The sequence below is a fragment of the Paracoccidioides brasiliensis genome (genome assembly GCF_000150735.1).
Source record: "Paracoccidioides brasiliensis Pb18 unplaced genomic scaffold supercont2.3, whole genome shotgun sequence".
In the NCBI taxonomy this organism is placed as follows: Eukaryota; Fungi; Ascomycota; class Eurotiomycetes; order Onygenales; family Ajellomycetaceae; genus Paracoccidioides; species Paracoccidioides brasiliensis.
Window position 1 is genome coordinate 3,522,161 of NW_011371360.1, and position 15,153 is coordinate 3,537,313.

General features: G+C 46.1%; 4 protein-coding genes across 4 annotated transcripts; 3 read left to right on the forward strand and 1 right to left on the reverse strand.

Moving 5' to 3' along the window:
* Nucleotides 1-1,264: 1,264 nt before the first annotated feature.
* On the forward strand, nucleotides 1,265-2,943 carry PADG_03457 (uncharacterized protein; the record flags this gene model as incomplete). Its single annotated transcript, XM_010760573.1, has 2 exons — nucleotides 1,265-1,681; nucleotides 1,819-2,943. 2 exons carry the CDS (start codon nucleotides 1,265-1,267, stop codon nucleotides 2,941-2,943), a joined length of 1,542 nt encoding a protein of 513 aa, XP_010758875.1.
* A 3,980-nt stretch (nucleotides 2,944-6,923) lies between these two features.
* On the reverse strand, nucleotides 6,924-9,728 carry PADG_03458 (ATP-dependent RNA helicase DBP10; the record flags this gene model as incomplete). The annotated part of the gene is made up of 1 exon (XM_010760109.1): nucleotides 6,924-9,728. One exon carries the CDS (start codon nucleotides 9,726-9,728, stop codon nucleotides 6,924-6,926), a length of 2,805 nt encoding a protein of 934 aa, XP_010758411.1.
* Nucleotides 9,729-9,833: 105 nt separating this feature from the next.
* PADG_03459 (uncharacterized protein) lies at nucleotides 9,834-11,317 on the forward strand (the record flags this gene model as incomplete). The annotated part of the gene is made up of 3 exons (XM_010760110.1): nucleotides 9,834-9,895; nucleotides 10,319-10,481; nucleotides 10,574-11,317. 3 exons carry the CDS (start codon nucleotides 9,834-9,836, stop codon nucleotides 11,315-11,317), a joined length of 969 nt encoding a protein of 322 aa, XP_010758412.1.
* A 711-nt stretch (nucleotides 11,318-12,028) lies between these two features.
* On the forward strand, nucleotides 12,029-13,072 carry PADG_03460 (FMN adenylyltransferase; the record flags this gene model as incomplete). Its single annotated transcript, XM_010760574.1, has 1 exon — nucleotides 12,029-13,072. The coding sequence occupies one exon, from the start codon at nucleotides 12,029-12,031 to the stop codon at nucleotides 13,070-13,072; it is 1,044 nt and encodes a 347-aa protein (XP_010758876.1).
* Nucleotides 13,073-15,153: the final 2,081 nt, after the last annotated feature.

Here is a 15,153-nt window from a genome sequence, read left to right on the forward strand (position 1 = left end):
CCCGCCCTTCCATTTCCCGAGCTTAGCAACCATGGACTCCAAACCCAACCCCAACACGAGTCGGAGGGTGTTTCCAACGCGACGACCCCGAGCGCCTTTGGTCCTCATGTTCAGGTTTTACTCCCGGACCCTGTGCCAGCCCTGTTATGACCTGCATGATGGAATTTAATCATATATCATCCAGAGTTGATCCCTAAGCCTTGATTGATTCAACAATAGCGGCAGTCAACATTATATCTTCAAATCATCTTTCTGGTTGATAGAGACTCCTCCGTCCACGGGTAACTACGACATCCAACCACTGCTGACATTTTCCACCCGTATTTCCTTTTGTCCCAATCCTTTCGCGTTTCTTTTTCCTTGTTCCTATGCGTCTCTCGTTCTGTTTTTCTTTCTTTTTTCTTTTTATTTTTTTTGCACTTCATTTAACTTCCCACCACTCTTTTTTCACGTTTTCTTTTCCTTTTCTGTTCTAGTCGCCGCATCTCATCACACCTGTTTGCGCCTCTTTCGATGGTAACTTTCGATCCGTCAATCATTGAACTTTAGCCCCAGAAAAGTGTCTCCAGATTTGGTTTCTCTCAGTGGCAACTTTACAAATCGCGTAAAGAGGTACACACCGTAGTGCCCGTCCCCACTAGTTTTGTATGTTCCCCTTTCATTTTGTTTTATTTGGATCTTGTCGTACGATCTCGTGGACGCTTTCTTTCTCCCTCAGCAGGGACGTTACGTCTAGAGGTGGTTGTGAAAGTCTTCCAAGTAGTTTTGGCTATCATCTTTTATTGAGCGCCTCAGGCTGGATTGTGAGCGCTATCTACCTTCGGGTGCCATATGTGACAGACCTAGGGAATTTAGACCGGAGCTGGTGAACTCTAGGCAGGTGGAGGTGGGATTCCCATCAGCGGAAGATTCCATGCCGTTGGCTCAAATCAATTTATGATCGGCGCGGTTAGATCTCGTCTGGTTCCGCCCTTTTTGCGACAGTCCGGATCTGAGCCCGTTATCAGCTTGGCCTCTTATGCCATAATACAGGCTTCTTTGTCAGTCGTTTTAATGCTTCGCTCCATCTCTTACAGTTCCAGACGTTGGTTTGGGAAAATCGAACCTCATGCACTCCATACGATCTGCCGGGCGCCCCCTCCCTTTCACGCCATTCGGACGAGCCCACGGGCTAAGCTCCGATCCTCTGAGGTTCTCTTTAATTTTGAACCTTCCAGACAATTCCTGTGCTCTCCACCTTCGGGCTCCCTACCTTTCTCCCCCTATGTCCGGTTCTCCGTCGCCAGAGAATCGTTTCGATCCACTTTGCGGAGACAGACGCCGAAAACGCTCTATTTCTCCGATTCCAACAACCTCGCGTGGAGCTCTACAGCCGCTTTTATCTTTCGCAGAACCCCCGGCCGAAGCCCAAGGACCTGATGTTCTCCAACCAGATTCGCGACGATTTTCTACTGGGCAACCAGGGATATCCATCTTAGGACTGCCCTCGATTGATGACTCCCAAATCCGACCTACTCTCCCGGCTGGGGCGTTTCTACCTCCAAGAGCCACCCCACTTCCCCCGAGATCCACGCGCAGAGCAAAAGCTCACGTTGCATCAGCATGTGTGAATTGTAAGAAAAAGCATCTTGGCTGTGAGTCGGCGCGCCCATGCCGAAGATGTATTTCAGCTGGTAAAGAGGTGAGTTACGTGGTAATCTCTTGCTAGCAAAAAACTTAACCATGCATGCTTCTGTATAATTAGAAGCTCGGACTGCTATTACATAATCTTTGGTGTCGGGTATACAGCAATGTCCCGTACTAACTACGTTAAAATAGGAATCTTGTGTAGATGTGAGACATAAAAGAAGAGGTCGACCACCATTGAAGGCCGAAGAAGGGCCTCTACGACCATACGAGCCAAGCTTCAATCATCCGGGAACATCTCGCCCTCGACCTCAGGGTTCCTCTCCTATATCCCAAATTTATAGCCATCGACGGGCTTCCTCTTCAAGGGAAATTCGACCTAGTACAGAATTACAACAATCAACGTCATCTAGCGAGATTGGTGGGGAATATGGAAGACCAAGGCTTAGTCCCGCCATAGGAAACACTCACATGTGGACTTCTCCATCACGATCACAGGCTGTGACGCTGTCTCCCCCCCTTCAGGGCCACTTTCCAAGGCAACCTGCGCTTTCCGGTGGTTCTTCTCAGCCAGCACCACCCCATAGCTCCCCCTTATTTTCTCCTGGAGCAAGACCGCCATCTGTATTTGCCCCTGAATATCGCGATACGCCTACATCTGTGCATCCTTTTTATGGTAAGAGACTGCCAACAAATCAATCTCCTAGCCAGTACCAACAACACCAGGCACCTCCCCCTCGATCTTCATATTTCGCAAGACCAGGTTCTCCACATGGGCCGCTATCGAGTCCGCCCTTATCGTTTTCTGGTGCGGTGCGTAACTACCCGTTTTCTGGTCCGAGCCAGCCTCAAATCACATTACCACCTCTTAAACCTTCAAACACAAGCCCTGAATTGGAGTTTTCCCAAAACATCCAACACCCCCCCAGCGCGGCGGCGCCAACACCACTCCCTCCATCCCTGCCGTCATTCCAATCGGGCCGGGAGCCTCCTAACCGCGTTGATCGCATCCAAGAGTTGGAGGACTCCCGCCCTCACCCGACGCAGCCCCCCTTTCAACCTGCATATTTTTCCACCGGATCTGCTGGACGCAGGTTATTCGATTCATATCGTCCTATGCCCCTACCACCGCAGCCTCCGCCACAGCAAACTCTGTCACAACGACAATCCAGGTTTTCAACTTCAGTTTCAATTTCCAATATTCTTCCTCTCGCTCAACTTGAGAAAAGCTTTACAACAAAGGAGATAGAAGGAGAATCTGAATCTCGGCCTGCCAAACGACAGAAGATGGCTCTAGGGGACATGGTCAACGACTAGCTGAGATTCCTTGATTTGACTGACAGATGAGATCCATGGATGTTCGTTTCAACTGAGAAACTGAATATAATAATATGAATGGATGAGATAAAGCAACGAATTCATCCTGGAGGAGCAGAATATGAATTCAAGAGTTTATGGGATCGGTCAAAATACGCAAAATTTCCTTGATTATTTCTCTTTTGTCCGATTTGTTTGTGTTGTTAAGGGGGGGGAGGGGGGGGGAAGATTAATTCAATAATGCTACAAGGGAGCGCATTATGTGCTAAACTTGTGGATGGAAAGATCAGGGACTCTGTAGATTGGGTGTCTATTCAGACCCCGTGCTTCTTCTTGGTCCTACATCACATATCCGACAGAACACATACCCATATACTATTACCTCAGACCACTTTTGTCGTGTGCGATTATTTCATTCTATTTTCCACTTTGTGTTGTCTTTTGCCTTCCTTTTGTATTTTCCATCCGGGCAGGGATGCTGCTCTGATATCAGAGCTGTTTGGTGGCTCCATCTTCTCGTTGGGTTTTATCACTTGTTTACGTGGCTATATATATTCGTGTACGCATGGGGAAAGGGATTAGTGTTGTTGATAGTAGTGGCGTTTCCCTTGTCCATTTTTAATTTTTGAATTCTTATATGATACCTGGTGGCGCCCATGTGTTGATTTTGCTGTATTTCAAAATGCGTTTCTTCTTTCCTTTTGTTCAACTTATTCTGTCTATCCTGCCGCCGTTCCTCGATGATACCCTTTGCGTTTACAGCTATGAACAATTTTATATGGTATTTGGTAACTCAACACCACTTTACGACGTTTTTCTAATTTTTTTAACTATATCTTGCGCGATTTTTGCGCTGATACTTATTAAATGTTTCTTTATAGACTGAGTAGTGTATATGTACAGTGTTTTATGCATGGATTAAAGGTATGTATTCCTCTAGTTCCTCTCCGTATACCAGACTCGCCAAAGTTACCATGAAATTGCTAATGTGACTTCTGATTTGCTTTCCTTGGCCCATTTATACTCGGAGGGAAGAGTGATTGCTCTTATCTGAAGTGAGGAGAGGGTGATTTTTTCTTCTTCTTCTTCTTCTTCTTCTTCTTCTTTATATGTCATATAAGAGTATCACAGCCCCTTATATGAGGGATATACATCAAGCAGCGATGTAGTCTCAAAAATTTGAATCTGCCCTTCGCAGGATTGATAGAAGGCTCCATCAATCCCAGAGAAGACATAGGCTCATATACCCATATTGGAATGGTGTGGTTAGCATCTACGGATGAATTTATCTGTCGGATAACCGCCTGATTACCTTCCTCAACCCTATTTCATACATTACCAATGCTGTAACTCTCTGCATCATTTCCCTGCATAAAGGAAAAAGCGAAGAAATATCCGGCCGCTTACTTCTCCGTCACCGTGTTGACATTATTAAGTACGTGCAACGGCTACATGCATTCAGCAGCCCCCTGCGTCGCATTTCCCCTCCGCAAGGACCGGACTACTGCTCAAATCATTTATTCCTTCTACCCTGCTATGGGAGAGGTCCTCGAATGTATGGATATGGATGGATGATGATGAAGATGGAAGGAAATCACAACATAAATAGTATAAACACAAGGGTATAAGATACGGAGCTCATAGAGCCGGGAACCAGCCATTAAATAACGAATGATGGCTATAGTTATTACCCATGCGTTGCATTACCGATCACCCTCGAACCGGACACGCCAGCGGCTAAGTTATTTTGTTTGAGAGGAACATATCTATTTCCATACTCACTGTTTCTCTGTGCGTCCCATTGTCCTCTTCAATCACGAGGAAACGTGATTCCGGTGGGGCGGGACGATTCCATGTCTCTCCCCTTAGATGGTCAGGCCTATTTTTCCCATACACATCGTCATGCGGAGAAACATGCACATCAATGCAGATGACATGCAGTTTGTGGAGGTTGAGGTAGAGAAAGAAGCGACCTGCTCCCCTGTGTAATTTATTACTCTTCTGAATAGTACATGGAGATATGTATATATAGATGAAGGAATGGATGCATAGACTTTCCAACAGTCAAAGGCTTGGAGAGCGAACATAAAAGTGCCCGCACACGTACCAAAATTCCAATATGCATACGCAATTACCTTAACGAATGGAAACGACTGGAGCCATGGTCGGTTCCATAGAAGACGATTGCTCCAAACCAAGGATACATCGTCAGTTTGCTGCAGGGTTGTTCGCCTCTGGCGCTTCGTACTCGCATCTCCGCCCCCTAATTTTCTTTTTGAGGTTCCCTTGCAATCGAATATCCTGACAAGGCTGCCATCCACGCAGGTTGAGTAACTCTTTTATGTCACTGCTGGGTAACACATTGTATGATAGTACATATCGAAGAGCTGGAATCATTTTAGGTGCTATTCCAAACTCACGTGGCGCAGTGCAATAGACGCCTGGCCGTATGTGCGTCGGATGAGGACGGATAACCGGGTGATATATTGAAATATTTGGTTTCTGGCTGGGTTTCGCCTACTGACCGTGGCAACAGGAAGTGATTGCTATTGCTGCTTGAAGTGGCAGTCAATAAGAAATGTGGATCCACATCTGGACTGTTTTCACACGTCTAGAAAAATTCGTGTTCTCAAGATGTTTCAGGGATCGGACAGAGCAAAATACTAAGTGTGACCTGAACATTGGGTCTTTCTTAGTATCGTTGTGCATATCTGTCATCGCTCTAATCGCCCATTATATGCGGGCAGAGGAGAACTGATGATCATCCTGCAGTCCTGGTCAAAACTTGTATTGCTGCAACTCAGCCCAAGATTTGCCACAAGTTCATGGTGGGGAAACATCACACAAGTATTTCCGAACAACCGAATTAAATCCAAACTCTCATATACATCCGTTGCTAGGTTTCCTGAGGATCACAAGGTTGTACATGTAGTAACACCACGTGCAAAAAGGCACAGACGACGATGGATGAGGGTGTCAAATAAGCAATGAATGCATGCAGAAATATAAATCGACGAACCGTACCACAGAACAGATGAAGATCTATGCAGGGTAAATTGAGGGAAAAGAGAGAAAAGAGTCACTCAACAGGCGACTCCCTACTCGGTGTGCGCGGAGAATAATTAAGATCGGAACACCGCATCCGCAACATGGTTACATGATGAATTCTTTTCTCAGGCCCGCCTTATCGAGAACGAGAGGACAGGGAGGTTTTTAACCAGGGCTTTCGATATGGTGAGCCATGTATTGTAGATAAGTAAGTGCGTGGTGTCAAGAAGGTGAAATCCAAGGGAACATTCACAGAAATATCTTGTTGCTCTATTGTATTCTTCCAAGAGAGTATATGAAGGATCGACATCATCATCATCATCATCATCATCATCATCATCTTTCTAACACAGATAGGCAAGGAGTCTGCCGGTTGAAACGCAACACTAGGCTGAGAGTCTCATGTTTAAAATCCCACTGTCAACCCGCATCATGATGGCGAGCAACATGCCAGCATGGACATACGGTGAGAGTCTGTCATTCGTGCTCTGTCTGCTTAAATGTGAACTCACAACCGTGCCATAGACGGCAGGAGAATAAACTTGGGGACGTTGAACGTAGCACAACACATCGAAAGAGTTTAGATACACAAGGAACCAAGTATACTGGAAGCTGTCGGTGAGGTATCTAACTAGACCATCCAACTTAATCCCCAGGAGCGCTGGAAGATAAACCCGATGAATATGCCATATGTACTGGTCGCAATGCATACGCGGGTGTCAGGCAGCCTATATTGCTTTTGCAAGGTCCTCTAAAGAAGCAAATGATAAGGTTCAGGAGTAAATACCGCACTGGAGATGACCAGAAGGAAAAGAGATAGATCAATCAATCAAGAACTAAAAGCTTTTTATGTATATTTGTTGATTGCGCCTCGGGTTGAAATGGTAAAATCATGATTATGGTATCTCCAAAGCTAAGATCTTCTCAACAACCTACCTCCCCTTACCCTTCTTTGTGGGTCGGGCATTCTTCTCCCTTCTCTTTTCCTTCAATTTTCTCGCTTTCCTCACATCTTCGACATTCTTAAGCTCACTCTTGCCGTGAACTTTACCACTCCCTTTAGCGTTAGACGAAGGATCAAAAGCCTTCTCCATCTCACGCTGTTTAGCGGCCTTAACCTTCTTCTTTTTCTTTTCGTAATCATCCCTAAACTTGTCGGGAGCCTTGGGAGCCTGATCCTTGCGGTGTCTATATTTTTTCTCTCCAGGTGCTCCAGAACCAAAACCAGGGGCTTCTGCCTCCCCGACCCTTGGCATGTGACCAATCCGTTTCCCTTTCTTCCACGCATCAAATCTTCCACTACGGAAACTTGCGGCAATTTTGGTTCCACTCTCACCACGGACAAGGAGGTCTCTTTTACCTCCTTTGGATCCATCCTCGTCGTTCCGGCGAGATACATATTTTTTTTGGCGCTTATCCCAGCGCATGATTGATCGCGGTTCTCCAAAACCGCGTGAGGCACTTTCATCGCCCGCAAGATCCATGGTAGCGCTGCGTGAGGCTTCAACGAAATTGGTGTTCGAGCCGGAATGGACGCCGTATGCACGATCCTCAACCAGAGAGTTGGATGCAGGAGTGTATGACATGAAGTACTCTGGGTTCTGAAAGGAGTCTCCAAGCGTTGGATTATTGGCGGCCTTTTTTGACTTCGATTTGCTAGACTGGGGATAGGAGAAGGTGACTTCCAGTTCTGAATCAGATGCCAGCGACATGTCGGCATTACCCACGTTATCATCATCGCCATCAAAATCAGCCAACTCATCTCCCTCATTATCATCATTTTGTTGACAATCGACTACCCCTGATTCATCGGTTAAATTTGAAAGTTTTTGTCCGGTCTCCTTTCGTGCCCTCTTAGATTCGAATGTTAACCTCATCTTCCTCATCATCTCAATTGCCTCGTCGTTTCCCTTTTTACCGCCTCGCCTGCCACCAATTTCAAATATTGTTTCTTGCGGTTTATAACCTCCCAGTCGAGCAAGCATCTTCTCCCTTTCCTCTTCTATCCGGCTAGATTCGTCATTGAACAAGGGATGCACCATCATCCACTCGTCCGAGCCAACCAGCTCCTTTGCCCGCTTAGCGCTTTCGCTGGAGGCTGAATTTCGTGTTCTCATGTATAACTTCTCACCCTTCATGGCGACTTCGCGCTGTAATGCAACATCAACGTCCTCATCTAGAAGTTTGGACACCCATTCACAATAGCGGGAAACCTGATCTCCCTGTAAACTACCAACAACAACATCCTCGGCATAGTTGACTGGTTGGCTCGAGGCTCTTCCTAGAATGAGTGGTCGACCAAGGAAGAGTTGGAGGTCGAGTAAATACGGAGCATCGGACTCTCGGATAAGACTGTAACTCCAACCAGTCCTGCCCGCTCGGGCGGTCCGTCCCACACGGTGGACAAAGATTTTAGATTGTGAAGGGAAATCGTAGTTAATTACATTAGAAAGAATAGGGATATCAATACCGCGGGCTGCAACATCAGTCACAACAAGGATATGGGTAATTCCGCAACGGAAATTTTGGACCTCGATTTTGCGAGCTGTTTGGTCTAATGAGCCATATGCATATGAAACTGCAAAGCCAGACTGGCGAAGTACTGACGTTAGATAATCCACGTGATGTTTTGTGGCTGTGAATATAATTGTAGAATGTTCAGTGGGCGATTCTTTATGCGACTTTAGCACGGTATCGGATCGTTTTCGTTTCTTCGGGTTATGTAACTCTTCTTTTGTCCTTTTACCAGCTTCAGTTTCCCCCGTAGGAATTTTGATAATATCGTGAAGAAGATGTAATAGAGCGCCCTCCTTCTCAGACGACTTTATTGAAAAGAATCCATTTTGAAGGTCCGGGGAAATTTTGCTCTCTGCATCCAGGCGGATCAGGGTTGGCTCTTGGAGACCTGCTCGAGCAAATTCCACCAAAGATTTCGGCAGGGTTGCAGAAAAGAGTAGGGTTTGCCGTGAAGAAGGTAGGACGTGAAGAATCTCTGTTAACTGCGCTGAAAAGCCCATCTCAAAAAGCCTGTCCGCTTCATCGAAAACGACATAGCGAATACTAGACAAGTCCAGCGACATTTCTACTTTCAAATGAAGAAATCGTCCAGGGGTGGCAATTATTATATCAGGGTTCCCTGACATATATTCAAACTGCTCTTCGAGGCTATCACCTCCAACCAAGAGAACGCACTTCAAGTCCGTTCCACGACCCAATTCCTTCACGACCTTGAGTGTCTGCAGTGCCAATTCTCTAGAGGGTGACATAATCAACGCCCTAGCCCCAAATTTTGCACTGTGGGATTTTAGCTTCTCAATCATGGGAATCACAAATGCTGCAGTTTTGCCTGATCCAGTCCTCGCCATTCCCACAACATCCTGGTCATCTAAGAGAAGTGGAATAGTTTTGCGTTGAATGGGGGTCGGAACAGAGAAGCCTTTCCGTGCGATGGCTTTGAGAAGAGTCGCATTGAGCCCCATGGACTGGAAACCTCCACCCTTTTTCACAGTTCGGCCTATCAGATTTGCCGCCTTTCGATTTGCCGCTGCTTGTCGGGCCGCGATAAAAGCTGCGTCACCATCAGTGTCGCCCATCATATCAAGATCCAAGTTTTGCTGCGGCTTTGACATTTTGGGGGGCGTTTCCAAGTCGGAGGCGTCCTCGTCCCCTTTAAAAAGCAAATTTGAGATGTCGACCTCATTCTCGGAAGCTGCTGGAGAGACATCCCGATGGGACATGGCGATTTACCGGGCCAGTCCAAATTCGAACCACCTAATGAACACGCTATCTCAGTATTTCAGCGTGTTGGGATAGTGAACCCAAGCCTCTGGCCTAGGTAGACCATGCCAAACTCGTTTCGGGACGCTGAGAATGAGGAGATATCCCTAACATTCAAGCGGGCAAGGTTAGTTTTCTCTCTGTATCGCTTGAAATTGGTCTAGATCAACAATATACATACCGTCAATTTTAAACAATAATTGAAGTTACCTTTTTGCTGCTGTTCCTATCTCCTGGATCAAATTGTCATCGCTGTCGATTTCGTCAAATAATTTCGTTTCATCTTCATTTTCATTTTTTGGAGGTGCAATTCTTGGGGAGAAACCAAATGGGAAAGGCGGTGAATGGAACAAGGTTCTCCCGGTCTCCGGGCTGGCCCGTGCCATTTCCAGACGCCAAAAAACGCGTCGCCTGACACGACTTCACGGGACTTTTAATTAGACTGTGATATGAGAAGAAGATAAAAGCAGCAACCATACAACAAACACAATTCTGATATATATCCCACATCTTTCCCTGAATATCTTATGTAGTAACCATGGGTTGGTAGGCTCGTGTCAGTTGTTTGTGTCCTTTTACCTTATGCTAATGCTCCCGGCGCAGACTTCGATTACGGCAACCAGTACACATCTACCACCTCGTATGGCGCCCAAGGTGGGATGGGCGGAGGGGGTTTCACGGGAGGTGAAGGAGGCAGTCAATCAGACACCAAAGTATGAAATAGGCCTTATATTACAAATCTAGCCTTCATTGTGCAGTTGAATTTTGAGATATATGTCTGACATGTGCCTTGGCTCATTCATAGGGAGGAGCCTATGGTAAAACTTCACTCCGGCCGGTGACAATAAAGCAGACCCAGGATGCCAGTCAAGCACACGGAGACGCAGATTTCAAAATATCTGGCACAGATGTGTCTCAGATTGTCTTCGTTGGCCAGGTCCGCGCCATCAGCCACCTCACAACATTTGTCACATACAAATTAGACGACGGCACCGGAGAAACCGAAGTTAAATTATGGCTCGAAAAGAACGCTGTGAATCCCACGGGAGATGATATGGAAACGAGAGATGCTGCACACCCATCGGAATCGGAAATTCAGGTCAATGGATATGCCAAAGTTTGGGGCAAGCTTAACAATTTCAACAATCGGCGCAATTTCGTCGCACATGTTATCCGGCCCATAACGAATATGAATGAATATCATTGTCATTTCCTCGAATCTACAGCTATACATCTTTATTATACGCGGGGTCCACCGGGAGGACAGCAAGGGGACAAACCAGTGGCTGGAACAGCGCCTGCTGTTGGTGGAGGCGGGGGTTCAACTTTCGCCGGAAGGGTATTGCCTCCACTGTCACCATTGGCGCGGAAGGTGTACGAGACTTTGAGTGACACTCCACAGAGCAATGAGGGCCTCCATGTACAAAATCTGGCGGCGCTAATGGGGTTATCTGCTGGGGAAGTGTTTAAGGGAGGTGAAGAGCTTTTGAGCAACGGATTGATATTCCCGACTGTAGATGACAACACCTGGGCAATTCTAGAGTATTGATCTTGAATGACATGGCAGGTGTTTAAACCTGGTATCCTTACCCCCTGTTTCTATGTCTGGTCTCTTCACAAACTTATCTGCTTGGTCAAGTATTGGGCATTGTGACGGGTGCCTTGCAAACAATAACTCCTATCTTCCCCTTCGGACCCCTTCGGGTCCTAGGTTACCTATTACCTATATTAAATGAATCCAACATCCTTCGATACCCTTCGACAATAGCGATAAGCATAATGCCACCACCAATACATTCCAGTTACTTTAATAATCCGCATAACTACGGAGTAATTATACCATTTCTAGAATGAATTAGCTCTTCCCGCCTGCACCTCGGCTGAAATGTGGGGTGACTAAGCCGGTAAACCCCATAGGCCGATAACTAGTTAACCAACTTTCTTCTGACATTTGAAGTCAAAATAATAATAATAATAATAATAATAAATAAATAAAAAAATTAAAAAAAGAGAAAGGAAACGGAAACGGCAAAAAGATTGGACCGGGCCGAGTTAGGAGAATAGGACCCCAAACCTCGTCCACGGATCTTGTTCCCAGATCCCCCAATCACCATATTACCCTCTCCTTGTCCACTGCACTCTGAGCGCAGTCATCACGGCACATTCTCTCCTCGTTCCGTAAAACGCTTTAATTGATACCTTTCCAGCATTCAATATATATATTTCCATTAACCCGGCCTGCGGAACCCAGCTCACTGCCATGACCAATTCTCTGTCCTCCATAGCGGCCGGAGACAGACGACTTCCAAACAGTGTTGAATCCGCCAAGGAAAGCTGTATATCACAACAAAATGTATCGATATCTGTAATCTCCACCGACCCACGACGCCCGTCAACTACCAACACCATCACTGCAAAATCCCAGTCCCTATCTACGCAGGCAGAGCAGCCGGCTATGCATGCCTTTAAAGAGCTCCACGAAGAGCACTCCCACCCACCCCTTTCCACAGTGGTCGCCCGCCTCCATGAACAAGTATCCTCATTCCTCTCCGAATCCCACGACCCAACAAGCATCCTCCATAGAGTCCAGAACAGAACCTGCACCTCCCTCCGTGTCATACAAGAAGCCCTCCATCGCTTTTCCCTCCAAGATCTTTCCCTCTCCTACAATGGCGGGAAGGATTGCCTAGTGATGCTCATTCTTTTCCTGGCCAGCCTCCACCCTTTCCCCGCGGCCACCAAAACAGCAACCGGTGACAATAGAAAAAAATCCTCCACTTCCAGCCCTCCATCCACAATCCCAGCCATCTATGCGCAGCCACACCACCCCTTCCGATCAGTCGAGGACTTCGTCGCGTCCTCCTCTCACGCCTACCACCTCTCCTTAGTCTGCTATACCACAAACCCCCCGCACGCCACAATCCGCAGCGCATTTACCTCCTACCTATCCCTCCACCCCCAAATCCGGGCTATATTTGTTGGTACCCGCCGCACAGATCCTCACGGCGAGAAATTAACACATTTTGACCGCACAGATCACGGCTGGCCGGACTTTATGCGAATACATCCCGTGATCGACTGGCATTATGCGGAGATATGGGCGTTTATTCGACATCTGGGAATTGAGTATTGTCCTCTGTACGACGAGGGATATACCAGCCTAGGTGGGATGAATGATACGCATCCGAACCCGAAGTTGCAGATCAGGGATCAGGATTCAGATGATGATCAACATAGAAAGGCTAGATATAGACCGGCTTATGAACTTATGGATGATGAGGAAGAGCGGCTGGGACGGGACTAGGCTTGAGGATATATACCATTCTTTATCTCTTCGTGAAAATAACTAGCCCTAGAGAAACGCTTCGCGAGCAGTCCAGGCTATCCTACCCAAATTTCAACCTTCGTTGCTGATAGACAACTTACGCGACATCCCCGTACACACCCAGATTTGCATGAACTCCCTACTACCCACGTCTAAATATATATATACCCTCATTGGATAAAACAAAACACATAGATTCCTCTTCAACATGCAATATTTTATCTTTCACCCATAGCATAAATACATCCTATAGAGTTTTATCAATGACAACCATATACCAACCATTATATATTACTTACGACACCACAATTCTTACTATTCACTGTCAATAGTTCCGTCCAATTTAATATTGGTATCAGCAGAGCGTGTCGGTGGAAAATGCCGGCCAAAAAAGACTCCCAAGTACACTTAGACAGTGACTTCTTCACTTCCTTTTCCTTCCTTCCTCCCTCCTCTACTGTGTTTCACCCGTATATATTTTCGTTAAGAACCCAAAAGCTCATTGGAAGAGGGGCAATGGCAGAGCAGTAGACAGGAGTGACCACAAGCCCCTCCCCCCCCCAGGCTGCATCCATACCGAGCAGAAATGCTCCTTTTTCATAGGAAGATCCCCAGCCCTTAGTTACGCACTCCACCGAAAAGAGTGTAGTTTTTGCCGGTTATGCAAATGAATAAATTATGTGAAATATATATATACAATTTTAATTTTTAATTTTTAATTTCAGAATTGGAATTAATATTTTATTTAAATCTTATGTTTATTTTTAAGTTTAACGAATGTATTTGAGCAATAAAATGAACTTGTGAAAATTATATATTATTGCGCCGGAGAAAGCGCCATTTATCATTTTGAGGTATTCCATTATTTAGGAGTGTGAGAGATAGAAAGGAAACCTTGCCGGATTGGTGTTGTTTGTGTTAAGTCTTGGGAAATTTTCTAATCCCTTGGATAGATATTTCAATCGTTAACGTAATCCACCACCCAACGCCCGTTTACACCCAACGCCCGCCATTTCGCCATCACTATGATGAAATATTTTCAACGTTATTTCAACAACGCAATTAGATTTTAAGATGATATATTATAGGATGAAAATATATATAGAAAATTACATATAAAAACATGAAATCTTGGGTGGAGGCAGATTCAGCGAGCAAGCAGTCATTAAACCAGTAGAGATTGCAATATCGTCATATCCCTCTGGCAGTGGATCTGTGGGCACCCTGGCAGGGCTCTGAAAACGCGATTTAGCCACTCTTTGCGAAATCAAGGGTCTACTTTCCCGATTAGTAAGGTGATTTTTGAATTCTTCAATCATCTTCTTATTCAATTGTGATTGTAGCCGTACAGCAGCTCGTTCTTCCTTTTCTTTTTGCTCCTGAGCCTTTTTCTCATCTCTAAGCTCCTTGTCAATCTGCCGTTGAGCAGCTCTTGCGGCCTTATCCATTTCCTTTTGCTGTTTTGTGGCCTGGCGAGCTGCCTCCCGCTCCATCCTCTGCTGGATGATATCTGCCTCCTTCTGTTCCTTAAGAATAGTGCGTTGCAGCTTTGCATCCTCCTTACGAGCTTGCTCATCCTTTTTGGCAACCTCTGAGGCCGCCAAATTCTCGCGGATGCTCTGCATCTTTGCCGGCGAGAAGAACTGCGCCAATGATGGATTCAAGGGATCTAGCAACCCCATTGCCCTGCCACACTTGCAATGTCTCCTCTCTTGATTAAGAGCTTTTTGAAGCTGCCGATTCTCTATTAAAAGAACCTCTTTATCAAGAGCAAGATTTTCCCCTGCACGGATCACCCAGTTGAGATCATTAGATATTTGATGCTGCTGTTGCTTGACTTGCTTCACCAATTTCCACAGGCCAACAATAGAAGTAGGTGTTCTTGGTTGATATCTTGCGTCAGGGGGGGTGCAAGGTCGTATTTGAAGCTTTTTAAGAACGCGTTCCGGATCGAATGGATGTAGGCCAGTAGCAGCAAATGCAGCTTCAATATTTGAAGATGTAACTGCCTCCTTCCACGCAGTGTCAAAAAGCTGCCAAAAAGACCTCTTTGTAGTGCG